General features: G+C 39.6%; 1 protein-coding gene and 2 pseudogenes across 2 annotated transcripts; 2 read left to right on the forward strand and 1 right to left on the reverse strand.

Moving 5' to 3' along the window:
- The first annotated feature begins 4,845 nt into the window (after positions 1 to 4,845).
- On the forward strand, positions 4,846 to 6,329 carry LOC148872621 (uncharacterized). The gene has a single exon (XM_088968211.1). It carries the CDS (start codon positions 5,239 to 5,241, stop codon positions 6,256 to 6,258), a length of 1,020 nt encoding a protein of 339 aa, XP_088824337.1. The 5' UTR covers positions 4,846 to 5,238; the 3' UTR covers positions 6,259 to 6,329.
- Positions 6,330 to 7,214: 885 nt separating this feature from the next.
- Positions 7,215 to 23,667, forward strand: part of LOC148872622 (leucine-rich repeat protein FLOR 1-like) — a 99,134-nt pseudogene continuing 82,681 nt past the window's right edge.
- Positions 18,941 to 20,248, reverse strand: LOC148872623 (leucine-rich repeat protein FLOR 1 pseudogene; annotated as a pseudogene). Its single transcript, XR_016107844.1, has one exon. The product of XR_016107844.1 is annotated as a leucine-rich repeat protein FLOR 1 pseudogene (transcript).

Raw genomic sequence — 23,667 nt, forward strand, 5'->3', positions numbered from 1 at the left:
GGTGCCAAATCCTTTGCCCATAATCGCTGTTTGTGCGGCCCACCACTCCCGAACAAGTGCAAGTAAACCAGTCTGCATTCAGTGAAAGAAGACACCTTGCATCACTGCCTGAGAATTTTGATTTCAACAAGAATAATTTCTTGTAATAAGGAATTTGCTGGAACATGCAGATATATATGAATGCTCTTCTCTTCTTTTTATTTTATTTTTTTTTAGTGAATAACTAAGATAAAGTTTTTTTCTGTTTCACTTGGTTTTCAAAACCGGACTGGACCGGACAGTCAGACCGGAAGAACTGGGAACCGGTCATCTGATCTGACCGATTCCGTTTTTCCCTCAAAACCGTTGATTTTGGTCAATAAACTATTGAACCGGCCTATTAATCATTTGAACCATTCGAACCGTTTTAATCATTTCTCAATTTTTAAAATATTTTTGTCAGAATGAACTGGCCATTTGGGTCAAACGGTCAGACCGTTCTAACCAGTAACGAGACCCCTGATTGGTTCGGTTTTAAAAACCATGTTGTTTCATGTTGTAACTTTTCTTGGTGTCATGTCCATGGTTCCATGCCACCTTTAAGAATTGTTTTGCCTGCAAGGAAATTAATTTCAATGTTAACATAGGTTCATGGTTTGATGAAATTCTTCTGAAGGATTCAAGTTGGGTTGGATTTTATTTCGAAGGATTCACCACTTACCGTCTATCAAATAATACTGTACAAACTATATATACATAGGTATCTATAGATTTAAGTATTCAACTCTTTCGCTTCACTCCGTTTTTCATATTTGTGTAATATTCAATAAATAAGAAAAATGGTTAATAAAGAGAAAGATTTGAATTTTTTTTTGGAAATTGTAAAATAATCCATATATAAATTAAAGGGCTGTATTTTAATATTTTATTTTGAATTTCGTTTTAACCTCTTATCATCATGAATTAGGGTTAAGTCGGATTGTCAAATTCAGAATTTCAAATTGCATTGGGTTAGTTAATGAGAGGTTCAAGCTCATAAAAGAATGGGAGAATGATCGATCAGCCCAGATCAGAATTTGTAAGTTCAAATTACTGTTAAATGCCGGCTCGGAATTACCCACAAAACATTTCTTTTCCCTTAGCGTGACAAATTTCCAAAAATGCAAATTTCAAATCAAGTTATATAGATCATCAAAATATTGAACATTCGATAGCTTCCAACTTCATTTATTTGGTGATTTTGTGCCCTTTTTTCTTTCCTATTACGGTAGATTAATGGAATAAAATAGTCATTTGCCAATTAAGGAAAAATTGCTTGGTTAAATAGGAATTTATAATTGATTTTCCTAAAAGACTCTCAACCAACGTTTTAAAAAATGATCCAGAAACAGAATCGTTTTAGCCATTAGTTTCTGAGTCAGCAGTCCAACTATTTGGTTTGAACAGATGCCTCGTTTTGACAAACAAATTAAAAATTAGTAATAAATTATTGAACGGATCGATGATTCAACTGCCCGGATCAACGGATTGTTGACTTTTTTCAACTGTTTTTGACCAAAACCGGGTTTGGGGTAAAAAGGAATTAGTTGCCTGGATGGTTCCTGGGGGGAACAGTCCAACCGTCCAGGTCAACGGTGGTTCAAAAACCTTAATTTCAATTGAATTGAAGGGTGTATATTAGCACAAGAAGCAACTTGTTCATCTCTATTTGAATTAAGAACATTGAACGTAGTCACTGTTATAGGTTTGAGGAGCCTCAAACTGGAACTTCATAGGGCTTATTTTGAACATTGCACTTAGTATCATCCACAAAAAATGAGTCATTTTGATCGTTTATCATGCTATGTTATCAAAGTTATCAATTTCTGGGTTGAGAAATGGAAATGGAGAGTAAATTCCTCAACTGGGCCAAATAGATTTTCTTGTAAAACATTACTGGCAACTTGGGAAGAATATCAGATGCAATCACTGGAGTTCGTATCTTCAATAGATAGTTTTTACCTTGAGAATTCAAAACTGAAGAAAAACATAAAAGTTGATAACAGATCATGCTATGTTTAATGGCTAGAAGCAATGTTTTTAAAACTGACCTGAAGAACAAACCGATCTGGGGTCCGGTTCTTGGGTTGAACCGTCGACCTGTTCTGATAAAAAATAAAAATAAAAAAGGTCAAAACTGTTGAACAATTTGAACGATTCAACTGCCCATGTCAATAGTTTGTTAACCAAATCAATGTTTTTTGGCAAAAATCTGGTTTTGAGGAAAATTGGAACTGATCACCTTCCCAATTTTTTTAGTCTAATCGACCGGTCCGGTCCTATTTTGAAAACCATGGCTAGAAGTTTTAAGATGCAAGATGCTAGTTAGTGGGTTGTTGGAAGGCTAAATCTCTTGTAACATGGGTAGGGACAGGTGGTATATTTTAATTTTAATTGGGTTAGTAGAGAGGAGAGTAGATTAAAGTTAGTAGGAAATCCAAAGATGTGCTACTAATATGTGGGTTGGAATCATTGTTTTCTAAAAAAATGGTTTTTTTTTTGTTTGAAAATATTGTTGTTAAGTAGGACGTTTCTCGGAGCAACAACAACGTTTTTTGTTTGTTACCAATGCTCCAGGAAACGTTTTCACACTGGTACCTATTATTCAGTGCTTCTACTATGTATATATTATCTTACATCAAATGGTGGAAGAAAAACACCTATTTCATCCTATAGTCCCAATTGTTCAATAGATTAAAAAAAATTAGGAAATCAAGAGAAAATTGGCAAAAAAATCTAAAAATTACGTGAAAAACAGAAAAATTCATACATTAATATAGACAATTTTTAAACAAATGGAAAAATATAGAACAAAGTATCAAAATCAGAAATTGAATGAAATTGCAAGGAAAAATTATTATATATATATATATATATATATATATATATATTCTGATTTTCATACTTTGTTCATATTCTAATTTTCATAATATATAAATACAAAAAAAATTCTAGACAAATGGAAAAATATAGAACAAAGTATGAAAGTCGGAAAATTGAATGAAATTGCATGGAAAAAAAACAGAATATATATATATATATATATATATATTTACATTTATATATATATATAAATACATATATTTATATAAATATATATAAACATAAATATAAATATATATAAATATAAAACATGTTTTAACACATCTGAATTTAAACTGTTATATTTCAACAGTTCCATTGTCGTGAGTATCAAGATGAACTGACTTGAAACAATTCAAAGCTGAAGTCTCCTCTTTTCAAAACTGATGTCATTTCAAAGATATTCTTAATTATTTTACTTATAGTGAAAAAAAATGATGAAGAGGAAATTGAAGTATTCTCTGTTAAAAAATTATGAATTTATATATACAAAAATTAGAAAAATAGAAAAAATGGTGATGAAAGAGCAAATTGAAGTCTCATCTATTAAAAAACATGATGATTAGAATGATAGAATGGTGATGAAAACACGGATCTGTTTTTCCAAGTGATGAAAGAGCAAACATCACACTATTCGATCAAAAAAAAAAAAAAAACTCAGAATGCTTGAAGAATACAAACCTCGCATCTCTGGCGACTGAACAAAATAGTGACTAAAAAAAAGGAACTCGAAGAACACAAACTTTGAGTGAATGAAAAAAGTCTGATGACAAAACAGACGGTGGAACTAATCTTTGGCGTTTTGTTTGATTCTCCAGTGACTAGCTATGCAGGTAGACCTTCGTTGACTGGTTGCATAGATGGCCTCTGGTGACTGGCTACGGTCGACTTTCAACAGCTGAAAAAAATGCAAAAGAGGGTTAGAGTATGCTAAAAACAGAAGAGAAACATTTACGATATAGTGCATTGCGATGCACCATATCAATTCTAATAATGACCACGTTGAATGCCTCGTGACTACCATATCATGTCCTTATTGATAGCATTGAGCAGTTGTAGGAAATGCTAAATTTGATATTGCTCTAAACCATGCCTTCCTAATTTCCAAGGTGCGACTTGGAGCACCGCTGTTTTTGGATAAATGATTCCAAAAAAATACTAATTTCCTGGATCACCATTTTTTTTTGACATTATGTTTATGTGGCACAATTTTCTAGAGCAACGATAATAATTCCAAACAAACGCTTCAATTGACTCTCTTATTCATATAGGCTGGGTGGAAGCCAACACAAAATTTCGGTGCACTGGCGGCAATAGAAATGAATCAAGCACCACTAGCGGCGACTGGCGAGGGCTGCAGTGGGTTTAGCAGCTGCTGTCCTGCCATTGGATGCAAGCTTCCTCTCACCTTTCTCACGGTCACACGGCGGGGATTCTCGGATAGTATCGACTGGTTTCCGTTAGTGATGACCACCGCTTTTAAAGGTTGTAATGGTGGCAACGGTGGCTTCGTTGATGTCCCATTGTGTGCGAACGAGGTGAAGAGAGAAAGGAAAAGGGTAAAACTGAGATTTTAGCCCTTTCATCAATATTTACGATAATGATATTTTGTATAGTCAATTAGCTCCCAAAAAACTGTGAGATCCAACAACTTTATCCCATCCAAAAAAAATTAAATAAAGAAAACAACTTTATCTCATACAAATTGAAACTGCTGGAAAGTCAAGGACATCACTCTCTCGTCTTATCCAATGGTCCAAATTAACAATTAGAATCGTTGATAAGCCAATAGAATTAGCAGGGAAATTAAAATCGTCTTAGATCGGTGGAGTTTAAGCACACAGAGAAACTCTCTCGTCTATGAGTTATTAACCGTTGCTAAAACTTATCTTGACATTTGGTAATTGCAATTAGTTTCTTTAACCTCAGTTTGAAAATACAAATTTGTAGAGTGCAAAATCTTTAAACATCTTCATACAAGAGAATTTTAATAAAGAAGTCTATTTACATTTTACAATTATGTGAAAAAGTTAAGAAATGTCTGAAACTTGAGGGAAGATTTCAGCAATAAGCAGAGAAAGCCAGGGAGACTAAAACAATTTACCCTAAAAAACATAAAAATGTTGGTGGATCCGTCTCATTCTCTATGCTTATCGCCTCATCCCATCCCATGGACATCGACAATATCTACGATACCAGAAATTGAATGCGACCGAAGCACACAGACTTCGATTAAAAGACGAACGAGGTCATCTTAGTTGACTACTAGTAGCCCACAATTTCCATTTATTTATACACACACGTAGGACTCTCCTTTATGTCGTAGGAACAGAACTCATATCGATCTCGATTAGAGAAATGGATACTCCCCAGTGTGGCGCCTCTTTTCTCTCTCTTCTCTTACTCTTCCTCCTCGTCTCTTGCTCTCTGCCATCTCTTATCTCCGCTTCCTCTTTCTGCAACCCATCCGACAGAAGAGCGCTCTGGAAAATCAAGAAATCTCTAAACATCCCCCATTACTTCGACTCTTGGAATCCATGGAAACTCAGTATCGATTGCTGTAGTTGGAACCACGTTGACTGCAACACCGCCGGCCGTGTCACCCAACTCTCCTTCTACACAATCCACGCCCCTTTCCACATCCCGGAGGCCATCGGAGACCTCCCGTACCTAAACTATCTCGTATTCAAAGACATCACCAATTTCACTGGTTCCATCCCCTACTCCATCACCAAACTTCACGACCTCGAATTTCTAGAAATACAGAACACCAGCCTCTCGGGTCCTATCCCTGAATTTCTCGGCCAACTCAAAAATCTCAACTCTCTCTTCTTGGGTTACAACCAACTCTCCGGTCCACTCCCGGATTCTCTCGGAAATCTTAACAGGCTCGAAGTTCTTGACGTTCGGTCGAACAAACTCACCGGAAGCATCCCCGACTCATTTGGGGGATTCAACGACGACTTTGAAGACGGTTTCTTTCTCTTTCTATCTTACAATCAGCTTTCCGGCAAGGTCCCCAAATCGCTTAATATCTCAAAGGTCGACCTGTCGTATAACAAGCTCAGTGACGCGTCGGAGTGGTTGAGGGAGGATGGAGCGGCAAGATACATCGATCTATCTCACAACCAACTGGACTTTGATCTGACAAAGGTGAGATTTCCAAGGAGCATTGAAGTTTTACATATGTCCCACAACAAGATTCACGGCAGCATTCCGGAGCAGGTGACAGAGGTGAATGTCCAGCTTTTGGATTTGAGTTATAATCGATTGTGTGGAAAGATTCCGGTCGGTGGGAATGTGCAGGACATGGGTGCCAAAGCCTTTGCCCATAATCGGTGTTTGTGCGGTCCACCGCTCCCAAATAAGTGCAAGTAGATCAATCGGCATCAACTCTTGAGATTAAGATGATAATAATAATAATAATAATAATATATTCCTGATTCAACTCGTAAGAAGTTGCTGGAACCAGCGGTACATTGTTCTTTTTTTCCACTGAATAATCTTGAGTTTTTTTTTTCTTTTTCTTGTTATTATTTGTAACTCTTTCTTTGTAATACCACGTCTTTGGTGTCGTATCATACAAAATGAACACTGTTTTCATTACGCTAAGAATTTATCTTTTAATTTTGGGAAAATAATTGAAATCAGACTGATTCAGTACTTGGTGTCGTATCAAACAAAATGGACCGAGTTTTGGTCCAATTTGGTCAAGTCCGGTTTAAAATCTATTAACGAACTACCCAAATCCGTTCCAAGCCAAATCCAAGATAAAGTCCAAAATCCAAACGAACCCATTTTTACTGCAACTGACTTGATTGGACGGTTTTTTGTAGGGATGCAAATGGATCAGATTGGGTTTGAATAAGGGTATTTCTAAATCTAATAAGGTAGTACATATCCAAGGTCCAATCTAATTTGAAGATTGGCTCGGATCTCACAAATAGTAATTCAAAATCTAAATCTGGTAAGAATGTTGGATTCTGATCCCATCTGATTCAAATTCTGAAAATTTTAATAAAGTATTAAAAGAAGATAAGCATAACAGTTTATATAAAGGAAAACAAAAAATATAAATAACTTTGCAACTATTTTCATCATGATATTAAAATATACACGTTTTTTTATAAAAAAATTACAAAAACTGCAATATAAATATATTTATAAATAAATATCCAACAAAGAGCTATCTAATCCAATCAAATCCTATTATCCTATCCAACCCAATCTAAAAATACAATAGAGGGCTATCTGGATCCGATAAAAGTAGGAGCGGATTCAAATTGGGTTGGGTCATGATATGATCCATTTGCACCCTTTGCTTTATGAGAGAAATGGCAAAAGAAGGTATTATCTCAATCATCAGCCCCATTATCAAAATGTCTCTTTATTTTCACTTTTCTCTTTTGTATATTGGAACTAACCTGCAATTGATCAATTGCACCAGAGGGTGGTGGATTTAAGCTGAGCAGAGCTTGATTTATTCATCCTAAGCATAGCCTATACTAAAATATGGTGCACTTAAGCGGGGATTAGGTTTGGATTAATCAATTAGTCTACACATATGTATGTATGCATGCAAGCAAATAATGTGTCTTTATGTACATACATGTATGTATATAATTGGGTCGAACTCAGTTTGGGATAAAGGTCAGGCTGGGTTTGAGTTACCCAAGGACTAAACTTGGCCTTTGCCCGAAAATTAAGAAAACACAAACTTTTAGACTTAGGTCTAATTCGAAAACTGAAAATCCAAACCCAACCAGTAAAAAATTATGGGTTGGATTGGCCTAAGTATGGGTTGGGCTTGTCCCAAGTTGAGGAAAATGCACGTAATGTTATACTATACGCCCTATATCAAATGTATTGTATCGTATCGTTAGGGTTTCAGTACACCTATTAAAAAGTGTTTTGATAAACCCATTTATTTTATTTATTAAATAATTTAAAATATTTATAAAAATTTGAAAAAAGTTATAAAATAAAAAAAATAAAAAACACATGAGTTAAAATTTGCAATGGTTGAAATTCGCAAGCCCACCGTTAATTATATGGGCACTAACTAGCACATATAATCTGATCCGAAGTATAGATACGTTTATTATTTGGAAATTGGAATTTCAAAAAGAGTGGCTGAGCCAGAAATCGTCCTAATCTCTCTGTCCTCTTTTCTCCGCGTAGGAAATGCTCAAACTATCACAAAGATCTATCCCCTTTGCGTTAATATTAGAAGAAACTCCAAATTATCACAAAAATGAAAAATCTGTTAGTGGGTCCCGCTCTATGCCTATCCCATGGGCATTGTTGGCAATATCTAGGGCCTGAATTTGACTATATGACCGAAGCCACAGATTTCCAATAAGGATTAAAACAACAAGGGACGTGGATCTCATCTCCGTTGACTACTCAAACCTTTCTCTCATACTATATATACATAGAGACAACAACGACTCTCCTTTTCGTCGTAAAATTTATCTCTCAACCAGAGAAATGGATTCTAGTGCCTCTTTTCCTATGCTCTCTGTTCTCCTCTTCCTCCTCGTTTCCTGCGCTCTCCCATCCCTTACGCTCTCTGCTTACCCTTTCCTGGAATCCCAGTACCGATTGCTGTAACTTGAACTACGTCGGATGCGACCCTTCAGACCGTGTCACCCAACTCCTCTTCTACAACATCCACAGTCCTTTCCAGATCCCGGAGGCCGTCGGTGACCTCCCGTACATGAACACTCTCGACTTCAATGATATCCCCAATTTCACTGGTTCCATCCCCTACTCCATCACAAAACTTCAGAACCTCGATACTCTCAGCATATGGAACACCAGCCTCTCGGGTCCTATTCCTGAATTTCTAAGCCAACTCAAAAATCTCAGGTATCTCTCTTTGGGCTACAACCAACTTTCTGGTTCAATCCCAGCTTAATGAAATTTGTTTTAGTGGAACTCATTTTCCAATCGTGATTCAGACTTTAATTTCTTGTCTAGTCCATCAGTGAGAAATGTCTTTTTTTAATACTTTTTTAAATAATTTCTTTTAATTGTGGAGAAAAAAGCTAATAAACCTGCTGAGAAAATATATATATATATATATAGAGGTAATGGCAAGTTCTTTGATTGTCAATCTATTTTAAGTGATTCAAATGTAAAACATGAAATGAAGAGGTGGAATTTCATTAAATGAAGCAGTAAAATTTTCTTGAACAACAACATCCTCTCGTTTCCTAAATGTACCCAAATAAAAATCCCAGAAGTTATGATTAGTTCTTCACTTATTAATGGCGAATTAGATCAAAACCTAATACAGTAAATCAGAAAAATAACTTTAACCTGTTCGAAGTCTACTATCCTATCTACATATGCTTCAAGAGTTTTTACTAGGTAACCTGTTCGAAGTCTACTATCCTATCTACTATCCTATCTACAAAGAATGGAAGTTTACATGCTTTAACATTCAAGAACATAGGTAAAAAGTCTTAACCTTTATGAAGATTTATCAGTTTGATCTGGGCTTCCCTCTACTCAACTGAAATCTGAAAGTCTCCACTCTTCAAACCAATACAAGATGATTTGTTTTTTCAGTGGTTGAATGGAGAATGGAGAGAGACGGTGAGGGAGAAGAGAATACTCCTATACAGTGACCTGCTGAGTGAAGAAAAGTTGATGGTGGGCGTGATTACTCCTAGACGGTGAGACCAAAGAAGCAGAGCCTGAGCGGCAGACCAGAGTTGAGAGTTGACAGTGTCCCCAAATCTCCTTTCGTTTGCCCTTTTGGTAGATTGGAGAACGCAATGGTCATTTTTGACATCTATTAATATAAACATTACATAGATTTATATTTATATAATTACACATATGCCCGGGTCGGGTCCTAATCGGTTCAGGACAGGGTGGAATTGGTAAATTCTAATCGGATCAGGCAATATCTGAATTCAAATCCGATTAGAAAATCTAATATCTAAATTCGATTCAATATCCGACGGATATTGAAAATTAATATCTGAATTCAAATCCGATTAAATATCAAATATTCAATTCGATTCGAATTCAATTAATTAATTATTTTAAATAATTAATAAATATAAAAAAATAAATATTTTATTGATATAAAGTATATAAATATATAAATTATATAAAATATTTTATATATTGTATATAAGAATTAAATAATCGATCAAATTTGGATATTTATCGAATCGAATTAGGCCATATCCAAATTTGACCGATTATATATTTGAATTATCCGAATTCGATTCGATTATTTCGAATATCTAATTCAAAATCGGATTTTCGAATACCATTGACACCCCTAAAATTAGGAACTGGAACCAACCCACTGGGGCAAATACTAGAACCAGAACCAATCTAATCAAGATGGTTCTGTCAGGTCCATTGGGTCGGACCCGACCCATTGAGAATAAAATGATAAAAACATATTTATGTGGTATTGTTCACGTTTTAAAAGACATCTTAATAAAGTTAATTAAGTAAATTAAATAAACTACACTAATTAAGATAATTAAATAAATTAATCCAATTGCTATGTAAGTTAAGAAATTGAATAAGTAAATTAGATAAATATGTAAACTAAATTAATTAAGTAAATTAAATAAACAAAGTTAATCGATTTAAATAAGTAAATTAAGCCAATTGAGCAATGGTTTAAAAGCCAACCTGAAAGCAAAACCACTTTGGCCATCAACTTTTGGGCTAAGGGTGTGATTGCCTGGTCCAAATGGATCAACCCACAACATTTTAAAACATTAAAAAAAAAATACCCGAAAACCATTCACCAGGAGTTTAATGGTTTAATCGTCTGGTTTGCTACCTAAGTCAATGTTTTTTTATTTTTTATTTTTGGAAAAATTTGAGCTAAGTATAAAATAAAATAAAATAGTTGATTGATTCCTAGGTCAAACGGTTAAACTGCCCATGTCAACATCAATTTTAAGACCATATAATAAAATGAATTAACTAATTGATTAAGTAAATAAAGTAATTAAATAATCAAAGATAATTAAGGCAAATAGGAAAATTAAACAAATAAAATAATTAAAGAAACAAGTAAATTAATGTAATTAAGTAAATTGAGTTACTAAGTTAATTAAGTAAATTAAGTGATTGTTAGTTTTCTATTAATTAAGCCAATTAAGTTAATGTTTTAAGTAATAATTTACTCTTATTTTTTGTTAATTTAATGACTCTAATTTGATAATTAAAGTCCTTGAAGTAATTTACTTAAAGGTTAATAAAATTTATCTTTTAATTAATTAATGGATTTTTTAATACCTAAAGTGGCCTTTTCAAACTTGAGAGGTGCATGTTTTAATTGGATTGGAAGTTGGAGTAGAATACATGGTATATTGTTTACAAGGTTCAGAAGTTAAGATCAATTGTATGGAAGTTTACCTATCAACACTAAAATAACTATTACACAGGCAAAGAAGATGAAGCAAATGGGTTATTTTTGACCCGTTTGACAATCAAATAGAAATAAAATTTCACTGAAACACCAGACCGAATTATTACTCATTCAGATTTATTACCATTTATAACTTTTCTTGGCTCGAGACTAAGAAAGAAAAAGTATGAGAAAATTAAGCAAAGTAATTTTAGGTTAATTAAGGTAAAAAAATTTAATTAATATGTGTTATTTCATTATTATATTAGATGCTTAGATGACAATTAGATTTTTATTTTTATTTTTCATTAAAAGATAGAAAATTTATTAAATGAAGCATACATTGTTTAACAATTAAATTGAAAATGAAATAAAATGAATGTAAATTAATAAATGTGTTTACAAATTTCAAAATGATTAAATTATTAACATATGCTTAGTTAAACACTAGAATGATTAAATAATTGGGAAAATAGTTAAATAATTAAAAACAAAATGATTTGATAAATTTGATTAAAAAATTAATAAAATTGTAAAGGTTAAAATTAATTAATATTAAGGCAAAATTTCTGATAGGTACTCGTGTATCAATTTAGTACCTAAACTTTAAAGCGTGACAAACTAATACCCAAACTTATGAAGTGCAACAATCTAGTACCTATCATTAATGGACCATCGATTATGTATATCACGTGATCTCATGTGCAATTTAAGACTTTTAAAAATATCAAAATTAGCCTTAGACACTGTTCATCATTCTCTTTGTGGAAAAGATGAAACAAAACCCAAACTCTTAACAGTCCATCATCATTTCATGAAAAAAATCCAAGAACCCAAAATAAGGGTTCGTAGCTCGCTATCCTCCAAGAGCCCAAAATAAAGAAGCGACAAACTCATGTTTTTAAAACCCAAACTTCTGCCAGAGGCATATTCGAATTGGGTTTTTTCACTCCTGGTAATTCTACCAACAACCGGTACCTGGGGATTTGGTATCGTGGTGTGTCTCCTCAAACGCTTGTGTGGCTCGCCAACAGAGACCGCCCAATTCCAAATTGGAATGGAGTGTTTACCATCTTCGGGGATGGAAACCTCCAGATTTTAGATGAAGGAAAAGTAGTTTGGTCTACAAAGGCTGCAACTGCAACCACTAACACCACCGCTACTCTCTTGGATTCTGGGAACCTTATCCTGACGGCAGGAGCAAGAGGAGGAGGAGAGAATGGGAATCACAACCCGATATGGCACAGCTTCGTTTATGATGAATGCAACCCATCGAATACGTTCCTCCCAGGAATGAAGCTGTAGGCAAACCAGATGCTAAGATCATCTGACAGATGAGTATGATCCAGCACGAGGAGCATTCACATTTGAGCATCATGATAATGGATCAACCGTCTATTGGAGAAGTGGATCATCGGATGGATTATCTTTCTTAGTGACCTACTTGCTATCAAATTACAGTGTCGATGCCATTGATTATTCTAATGGAAATCTGTTGGACCAACTCACAAGTAAAAGTATTAACCCATCCCACGTCAATACAAGCGTAATGAAATTCAATTACAGGAACACAAGGCTGAGAAGCCATGCGTGGGAATTGTTATGGTCGTTACCGAACGACAACTGCAACGTCCACAAAACTTGTGGTGCCAACGCTGTTTGCAACGTCAATAATATGATACGATCATGTTCTCAGCAAAAGGGGGAGAAAGATCTAGAATAAGGAGAAGAGAGATAGAGAGTTCGGTTGTAGGGAAAAGCCAATGCCTTCTTCTATTCATTAAGGCTATATTTATAGTTTTATTGTGCTACAAACTAGGAGCAGAAATAGGAACTGCTGCCCCATAATCTTAGGAGCTTATCAACAAAAACAGAATGCACTTATCTACAAAAACAGAAAACAGAATGAAGATTTATCTATTTTAACAGAAATGAAGACTTATCTATCTTAACAGAATCAAAACCGAATGGCTAAGGCTTATCCATAAACTAAGGGCTAATATGACCAGGTCTCTTGCTGCTGTCAACTTTGACCGGGTCCCTGGCTGCTGTGCACCTAGTGCATGCATGCACATGCACGTATCGTTTCCTCCCCCCTGAAAGATCCTTGTCCACAAGGAAGTCGGGATATGATTTGGTGAAGTGCCATTCATTTTCCCAGGTTGCGTCCTCGGTAGGTGCCCCAACCCATTTGACCAAGATTTCGGATTTTGGATGGTATTTGCCCTTGTGAATAATATGGCGGTCCAAGATTGCTTCTAGTTAGGGTAGGATGGTCGAAGTATCCGAGATAGGGGGAAATTGGGTGGAAGTTGGGGTGATTGGTCCTAAGTGCTTCCGCAACAAACTGACATGAAACACATTGTGGATCTAAGAGTCGGGAGACAAGGCTAATCAATAGGCCACTGGACCAATCTTCTCAATGATTGGGTATGGCCCAAAGTAACGTGGGGCACGCTTCATGGAACGCTGAAACGCCACCGAGGTCTGTCGGTAAGACTGCAACTTCACATACACGAAATCACCTATGACAAATGAGGCTTCACATCAGTGTTGGTCTGCTTGACATTTCATCCGGTTCCGAGCTACCTAGAGGTTATGTTGTAACTCGAGTAGGATGATGTCCCGGTCATGCAAGTATTCGTCAACTGCCCCTACTCGAGCAGTACTTGGTACATAGGTCAGCAGACTTGGGGGTGGGATGTTGTAGACTGTTTCGAAGGGTGTCATTTTGGTGGAAGAGTGAGTAGAGGTGTTGTAGCTGTATTCCAACCAAGGAATCCACTCTAACCATTTCCAAACGACAGACAGTGGTCTGCCGATTTAGACATGAAGCGGCTCAGGGCAGCTATGCAGCCATTCAACCTCTGAACCTCCTTCAGCTTCTGGGGTGGTTTCATATCTAAAATGGCCTTAATCTTATCTGGGTTGGCTTCGATGCCGTGCCGGTTAACGATGTATCCTAGGAACTTGCCCGAAGTCACACCAAACACACACTAGTTTGGGTTCAGTCTCATATTAAATTTACGCAGAATTTCAAAAACAGTGTGCAAATCTTGTATTAATTCATGTGAGAGTTGAGTTTTGACGACCATGTCATCTACATAGCATTCTACTTTTCTACCGATTAACGACGCAAACAACTTATTTACAAGCCTTTGAAAGGTTGCCCCTGCGTTTTTCAACCCGAAGGGCATAACCTTGTAATAGTATAGGCCAAATTCCGTGATGAAGGCAGTCTTTTCTTCGTCCGTCGGGTCCATAATGATTTGGTTATAGCCCAAATAGGCGTCCAAGAAACTTAGCAACTCATGCCTTGAGGTTGCGTCCACCAAGCGATCGATTCTGGGGAGCGGGAAGCAGTCTTTTGGGCAAGCCCGATTCAGGTCGGTGTAGTTGATGCACATGCACCACTTGCCATTGGCCTTCTTTACCAGGACGGGGTTGGCTACCCAGCTCGGGTACTGGACTTCTCTTATGAAGTCAGCTGCGAGGAGCTTTTCGACCTCCTCGTCGACCGCTTTCCACCGCTCCGGGGCTAGATTGCGTTTCTTCTATCTAACGGGCTTAACTACAGGATCAGTATTCAGTTTGTGAGTTATGAGTTCGGGGTCTATACCAGGCATCTCTATCGCGGATCATGCAAACATATCTAAATTTTGACGTAAGAAACTTACCAGTTCGGATCGTAGAGTTTCTTGGACGGAAGCGCCGATTTGAAGCATCCGAGCTGGGTTTACTGCTGAGGTCGGAATTGCGACTGTTTCTTCTGTGGGTGCGGCTCGTTCTTCGCCTTGCTCCATAGGCCGCTCTAGCTCGAGGTCACCCCGTGCTACCCCCACACCAAAGTTTGTTGGAAACTTCATAGCCAAATGGTAAGTGGAGACCACTACCTGTAGGACATGGGTGATTGGTCGACCTATTATGGCATTGTAGGGGGAGGGTGTCACAACCACCAAGAAGTCATGCTTGAATCTAACCACACAAGGCCACGTACCGACTTCCAGAGGTACTGTTATTTTCTCAAGGGGTTGGACTTCTTCTCCACTGAAGCCTACCAAAGGAGTGTCTGCGGGCTTCAGGTTGCCTCTCTGCAATTGGAGCTAGTCAAACGCAGCTTTGAGGAGGATGTCGGCTGAGCTAGCTGAGTCTACGAGTACGCGCCTGACCTCGAAGTCGTTGATTCTTAGCTTTATTACGAGCGCGTCATCGTGGGGGTAGTGGAATCCCCACGCATCATCTTTTGTGAAGAAAGTTGGCTCTTCTGTTCTCGGCCGCTTTGGGGGGTTCTGCTCCTCCCGGGTGGCCTCACGAACCGACGTTCGAGCTACCACTAAAGTGCAACCCGCAACGATCGAACCTCCCACTATCATGTGGATGGTTCCCTAAACTGGCCTCTCCTCCGGATGCTGCCTCTGCGGTTGCTCGGCCGACCTGCTACTGGACTCGGGGGCATCCTTACCCTGCTTCCCTTGCCGACCTATTTTATTACTATTATTATTATTCTATACAAAGTTTCTTAGATATCCACGACGGATGAGCTCCTCTATCTCGTCGTGGAGGTTTTTACAACTCTCGGTACTATGACCGTGATTTTTGTGAAAACTGTAATACAGATTCTTATTTCTTTCATTCGGATGACCCCTCAGACGGGGTGGCCACTTCACGTACGGGGCATCCTTGATCGCCATCAGGATTTCAGCTCGGTCCGCTACAGGAGGTCGGAAAAATTGACTCGGCTTTGCCCCCCGACCTGTGTCATTTTTCTTTCGGCTGTCCCCTTGGCTGGAAAGCTCTCACTCCCTCTTCCTTTTTTCGGGCGCACCCTCACCTTTTTGGTTTATCTCCTCCTCGGTGGCTATGAACCTATCCGCAAGCTTCAGGAACTCGGTTATGGTCGCTGGTTGGTTGACGACCATGTGCCACTTAAACTCTTTGTGTGTCACGCCCTTCTTAGCTGCTGCAAGGTGCACGGCAGGGTCCAGGTGCGGTATCTGCATACAACTATCATTGAACCGCTTGATGTAACTTCGGATGGATTCTCCTTCTCTCTACACTATGCTAAGGAGACTTTCTTTAGTTCGCAGACACCGCTTGCAAGTAACAAAGTGAGACGCGAAGGTTTGCGTTAATTGCGCCCAACTTCCTATCGATCCAGGTGCCAAGTTCAGGTACCATGTACGGGCTGCTCCTCTAAAAGTGGTGGAGAAGTCCACGCACATGCACGACTCACTAGCTCTCTCCAGGGGCATCTGCAACTGAAAAGCGCCCACGTGATCGTTTTGGTCGAACGACCCGTCGTACTTGTCAAGAGAGGGGAGCTTGAAGTCTTTAGGCAATAGGACTGCTAGGAGCTCGGGAGATAGGGGGACTGGAATGAAAGGAGGGGTGCCTTGGCTTCGCCCGAGCTTACCTCTTCTTTGCCCCCGAGCTCGGGCAGGTCGTGGGTGGCAGATCGGCGAGCTCGGTGGTGGCGTCTTTGCTTCTTGGCGGGCTCGGCGTTGGTGCTGCTCACCTCCGTGTTGTCAGGAATGGTGTGTGCCAGAAGTAGCTCAGGCTGCTGGTGTTGGTTGCGGACAGAGGGATCCTTCTTGGAGCTTGTGGCCAGGATCTCAAACTGGTTCTCTAGGAATGGGGTATCGGGCTTCGAGGGCTGAGGAGACATGGACCTGGTGAGATGAGGTCCTCCCGACCTGACTGCCCGCGGTGAGGCCAGAGTGGCTGTTCTTCCACGTCTACTGCGGGAGGAGGTCTGGCTCCTAGGAGGGTTCTGGGGGGCCTCTCCTTGGTGAGAAAGGTGCTCCTCCTGGCGGCGAGACCTGGCTTGTTGCGAGGCCGAGTGCCGAGGAGGTAGTTGTGGCTGCTGATGCTGAGGTTGGGGCAATTGAGGGAATTGCTGCTGATATTGGTATTAGAAGACCTGGTGTAGCACGTGCTGTTGATAAATCTGAAATTGTTGAAACTGCTACATTTGAGCCTGCATGGTCCGCATGCACTGCACCAAATCTTCCAGCTGGTTTGGGCTGGCCACTAGGGGCACAATCAAGGGTTTAGTGACGGTTGTTCCGACTGTGGTAGGGAGCGGAGCAATGACGGGTGCCCCTACAAGAGGCACGTTCAAACTAGGGATCCCGTCCGCTGAGAGGGGGATGGTGAACTATCCGATGCAAACAATAGGAAGCTGGAGCTGTTCCCTGGAGTTATTCATCTCAGTGCTTCGTCCGATATTACTTGAGGATGCCATGAGCGTTGAGTTTTTGGAGAGTAAAAAGATGTGAAAGTTTAGAGAAAGGCTTTCCGAAGCATTTCCCATAGACGACGCCAAATGATGTAGCGTGATCCGATCACTCCTAGCTGGTGCTCACGTGGCTCTTGGAAGATACCTGAGAAGAAGAAAATTCCCGGAGGGAGTTATCCGATTGGAACACTCCGATGATTAAGTTAGTACTTGGTAGGAGAAGCAAGGAGGAAGATGAAGACTAAGAGTGGAGATAGCGTGCGTATCGTAGATGAATCCCCCTCTCGCCTTGATGCTAAACTCCTTATAGCAGAAATCTGTTACCTCTCCCCGTTGGCCTCTGACAGGGCGGGTATAACCGTCACTACCAACCTGCCGCAACCATTATTGGAAGGGCTGAGGTGGCACGCGTGGGGCCGTCACCACTGGGTACGTGTCTGTCAGGTGTAGGACACCTTCTAAAGGTGGCAGGCACGATGTTGCCTGACGAGGGACACGGCTTCTATCACCAGATTTGTCTGGTATGGCAGTCGGACAAGAGATCTTCCTACCTCGAAGCACCGAGGTGCCACAAACTGGGGTGCTTCAGGGCAGATGGGTCCCTGCCTCGAAGCACCGAGGTGCTCCTTCCCAAGTGGGTAAAAGCTTGACATCCCTTAGAGGAGAGTCCGGGCTCTCCGAGCTAGGCGGGGGACTGACTCACCGATGTATTAGCCCTCGGCGATTTGATTGTCTTTGACTTGGCGTTTCCTCCATGCCGAATCGGGACCGTACTACTAGGCTGGACTGTTCACCAAGTCAGATCATGTGCACGTGTCCTGGGCTCATGGGGTTGAGCAAAATCGTCCTCCATCAGCTTTGATCAAATTTTATCATGCTTTTCATTCTTGAATTATACAAATTTTTCTGTATTATAGTTTTATTGTGATTGCACATTTTACTAACCATATATGTCATGGACCACAAGCATACGGACTAATTACGAATTTGGGTCGTCTAGACCACCAATGGCGAGAGTACTTTATCTTGTAGAGCGAACACCCTACACTCTAGATGTGGGCGTTTTTGTAATTGCAACCAATAACAGACAAATTCGATCTTCAGAAGGGTGGAGTCAACCTAACTTCTACAACTTGAATTGGAATTTCAATGATAAAAGTGACCTTTGTGAAGTAGATGCCTTTCCTTTGATAGGAGTTCTTTTGCAATTCCCTGCCACAATTAAAACAAATTAACACCAGCGGTGTATTCTGCGCAGTATTAATTACTGGGTAGGCCACAGTATGTTACTCTGGTCAATGGTCGAGAGGTTCAATTCTCAAACCCAAGTTTCTCATACGATTGTTAATAAACATTCAAGTCTTCCCTTTGCAAATTCAATTTGATGAAACTGGGGATGAAGTGATGGACTATTAATCATATAAAAGGAAATCTTCAGAGAAATTGGTGGATTATTAAGTTGCTATAAGTCAAACTGGAAGTGGAAAGTTACTGGAAACCGATGTAAAATTTTCATTACAAACACACAGTATCAAGTCCGACCAGTCGAACCAGCATTCCATCCAGCACAATTAACTAACTTGAAGTTTGCTTTTCCGGCAGAACGTAGACCGGAAAAATCCAAACTCTCGTCTGTTGCCATTCACGGCTGCAGGACTACTTACACTTGGTGGAGAGTGGCGGACCACACAAACACCGGTTGTGGATAAATGCATGCTCACCTTGCTGCTGCACATTTCCACCAGATGGAATCTTTCCACACAACCGATTATCACTCAAATACAGTCCTTGCCAATTCAATTCTGTGATTTGCTCTGGAATACTACCTCGAATCCTGTTGTGGGACAAATCCAAAACCATCAACCCCTTCGGAAACCTCACCGCGGAAAGATCAAAATCAAGTTGGTTATTCGATAAATGGATCCACAGTGCCGCTCCATTCTCTTTGAACAACATTGACGCATCCCCAACAAGCTTGTTGTACGACAGATCAATCCCCGTGAAGTTCAATTCCCCCAGTGCTTTAGGGATCTGACCAGACAACTGGTTGTGGGATAGATAAAGAAAGAAACCACCTTGGGTGTTGAATCTCCCGAAAGAGTTGGGTATGCTTCCGGTGAGTTTATTCCCTCCGAGGTCAAGTCCTCCTAATTTGTTGAGATTGGCGAGGGAAGCTGGTATTCGACCCGAAAGTTGGTTGTTGGACAATTCGAGGTACTCGAGGTTTTTGAGCTGGGTGAGAAACTCAGGGATGGGGCCAGACAGAGTGGTGTTAAATATGCGAAGCAATTTGAGGTTCTGAAGTTTTGTGATGGAGTAGGGTATGGAGCCGGTAATTTTGGTGGCGAGGTGATGGAAGATTAGCTTTTCCAGGTAAGGGAGGTCGCCGACGGCTGCCGGAATATGGTGGAAATTGGTTTCGTAGATGTTGAGTATGCGTACCCGGTTGGTTTCCTCGCTACAGTCGACATATGCCCATGTGCAACAGTCGATCTTGGGGTTCCAGGGTGTCTCGTCCTTCGGGATGTGAAGGGAGAGGGATTTCTTGATGGCTAGAAGCGCTTTTCTGTCATCTGGATGACAGCGGACGTAGGATGCAGAGATAGTGGGGAAGAGGAGGGAAGAGGAGAAGATGAGGAGGGGAAGGAGACAACAGAGTGACGTCTTGCAGATAGAGCTACTGTGACTATTCATCTTCGATTAGTCTATAGGTTTGAAGTTTCTGGGTGTTGAGTTTGAGGGAATATGGAGGAGTGGAGTGTTGAATTTATAGATAGATGCTGTAAACAATGTTGGTGTAGAGTACGTGGTTCGATTCCATCGGGTAATAGTCAAGCAAGATGTGCTCCACCTGTTTTTGTTTTCTTTTCATCTGTCTCTCTCTGTGTGTGCTACTGATCATAGAGTGGTTGAGTTCACTTTGGCTATGGCGACTGTCTATGATTTGGCGACATTAACCAATCAAAGTCGTTCTCTGTGTGCAAAGGTGGCTTCCTGTCTTGTATGTATTGACTAGTACGAATCCGCGACACGTGGGATTCTTTTATGTTATGTTGGGATGAAACTTTTTTCCTTGAAGGGATAACGATGAAATACATTTTGTCCTGGAGATAATAAAGGAAATGGATTATGATCCAGTTTGTCAAATGTCTACGAGATTAATGAATTGGTGTAGATGTTGTAATCTGTAGGGTGTTTAACTTATTTTGATAGGAGGTGATCCGATTCTTCTTTTCGGGGTGTTTACGGGTTGGGTAGTTGGGTAGTCGGTTTTTTTATTGACTAAACTGAAGTCGACTGACCATGAAACAAAATCGATTCAAACATTAAGAGTATGTTTATCAGTTCAGTTAATTTATATCTATATTATAAATTAAAATATCTTTATTTAAATATCTATATTTATATTTAAGTTTATTTTTTTAGTTTTTATGTAAAATCAAAATATATTTAAATCTCTTAATTTTTTTTTTATGTAAAACTGATTTTTATGCAAAATTGGTTCGGTTTGACTTCGGTTTTTATAATGAAAATCGAAACCAAACTGAATTATTGGTTTATTTTTTCATACAAAACAAAACCAATCAATGATTTTGAAAAACCAACCAACTTGAATTGGATCGGGCCGGTTTGACATTTAATGTGAACACCCCTACCGTTTATATCGATCGAACTAAGGAACTACCATTGGTAAAAATATTGTGTAAAATTTTATGTTGAATTTGGAAGGAGCATAAATACAAATATGTACAGTATAAATTTATACAAAATACAAGGTTTTACATTTTTCATATTTGTATTTGTATTCCTTCTAAATTCAGACTCGATTTGTATTTGTACTCCTTTCAAACTAAGCCTCAAATACAAGGTTTTGCACTCTATATTTGCATTTATACTCTATCCAAACCAAGTCTTCCCAGCATTGGTGCATTGGTATTGAAACACATTAGTCCATTCCGACGATCAATTCTCTCCTTCAAAAGTATTCAAGTATTCAACTTATTACCGTTGCAAGGTGGATGAGAGAAAGAAATAAGAGAGAAGGAAAAGAGGAGAGAGGAAGAGAAATAGAAGATGGGGCAGCGATTGAACGTCTTCACTCGGTCCATCGGTGGTAGTGGAAGATTTAGTCAATTGTCAAAAAAAACTTGGAGGGTACCTTAAGGTAACTTGTAAACAATAGGAGTAGAGTTAATTTCTTAAAACTTTAGGGTATTTTAAGAGATTTTCCCTTTCTATTTTTTAAGCAAGATGACTTTGATAATTCTAATGAAGACCACCACTAAATAGGTTTCAACAAAATCTTTACAATTCATTAGGAGAGGTGGTTGGAGAAGTCTAGTAATGAGATGAGACACATTGTGCTTTCATTATTCATAACTCAAAAATTGGTTTCCTTTTTCAAAAGGTAGATAACTTCCTTTTATTAATGCCATCATGAAAAATCTAAGGGTCCATTTGATTGGTAGTCAGAATCATAATGGAAATGGGCTATTCTCATAGTCCCTTTAGTTCAGATAGGAATGGAATGTGATGCTGTGCGATCCGGGCACTCTTAACTGGCTGGAACCTGGCTCTTAGCTGTGACTGACGGCACCTGAGACGAATAGGAACGTGAAGAATTCTCAGGTAGCTCTTCCGGCGGGAACACTCTGATGCTTAAGTTAGAATTCTGAGAAGACTCAAGGAAAATGTAGAGAGAAAACTAAGAGTGCTGATTGCGCTAGCTTCAATACTTTTCTCCTCGAGGGTCCGAGGTCTTTTATATTGAAGATCTCTCAAATCAGGTGCAACCGACTCTGCCACAGCTGTTACTGCCAGAGCCGAGGTGGCGGATGTGGCAGCCGTTGCAGGGTACGGACTTGTCAGGCATGCCACATTTGGTAGAAGTGGCAGGCACAACGCTGCCTGACAAGAGACGTGGGCATAGCCTCCGGATTCGACAGGTACTATTGTCAAGTAGATCTTCTCTGTAGGTTGCCGAGCTACTTTGCACCGAGCTGCCTTGGTCCGAGCTACCCTACACCGGGGTGCCAGGGTGGCCGAGGTGCGAGTGCTCGAGTAGAGCCTTAGGCAAATATGGGTAGGAGCGTAAATGGGACTACCCCGAATTGTCCCTACTTCGGGGTACTTCCCGTAGACCGGGGTGTTCCATTTTCAGGAAGGAAGAGTTTGGGGCCCACCGGGGGAAGTCCAGGTCTCGGGAGGAGCTCGGAAGTCCTCCTCCCTTAGGGAGAATTCTGAGTATGCTAGATCTTTCTTCTCGGTGAGCTGCTACGTCTGCCAAGCTGTATTGCTGGGCTTTGACGAGTTCAATACACCGAGTTATGTCCAAGCTGCCATGCTGGCCTGTCACTTATGCCAAGTTGTACCCACATGTCCCCATGCTGTGAGGTCGGGCCAAATCACCCCATCAAACACCTAGCAGTCCTTACGAGTCAAGCATCTCAACGAACACTACTGAAGAGTGAAGAATAAACAGAATTCAAACTATCAAATCCTTATCGAACAACACTTATTAGAAAGAGAAAAAAAAAAAAACAAAAACCCTCGTAGAACAGTAGGAGAGCGAAACCCCTCGTTTAGACTTCTATGTAGTTTGAAATTGTTAGAGTTGCGGGACAGGATGACAATTGTGTGGAGGTTAACGGTATAAGAGAAAAATATATTACAAAACTATGAAAACTAGTAGGTATTAAAGTTTTATTATTACTATATATTTAATTCTATGTTCATACACCGAAAGATAGATTGAGCTGATCACTTGCACGTGGGGAGCGGCGGACCACACAAACAACGATTATGGGAAAATGATTCAGCAGGGAGCTGCTGCATCATTCCACCAAACGGAATCTTGCCACAACCGATTATAACTCAAATCTAGCCGGCTCAAGGCATCCGATTTGGTGATCTGCTGGGGAATTCTCCCCCAAATCCTATTGTGTGCCATTTCCAAAACGTCCAACTTCTTTGGAAATCTCACCTTCGACAAATCAAAGCTGAGAAAGTTATTGGACAACATGATCGCACGAGCTGTTGAATTCTCCTTGAATAACACCGATGGGTCCCGAGTGAGTCTGTTATCCGATGCATCCATTAGTCTGAATTGCAACTTTCCTAACGATTTGGGTATCTCACCGCGTAGAAGGTTGCC

Source organism: Nelumbo lutea, chromosome 2 (genome assembly GCF_056320005.1).
Source record: "Nelumbo lutea isolate HS-2025 chromosome 2, American lotus-T2T, whole genome shotgun sequence".
Classification (NCBI taxonomy): domain Eukaryota; kingdom Viridiplantae; phylum Streptophyta; class Magnoliopsida; order Proteales; family Nelumbonaceae; genus Nelumbo; species Nelumbo lutea.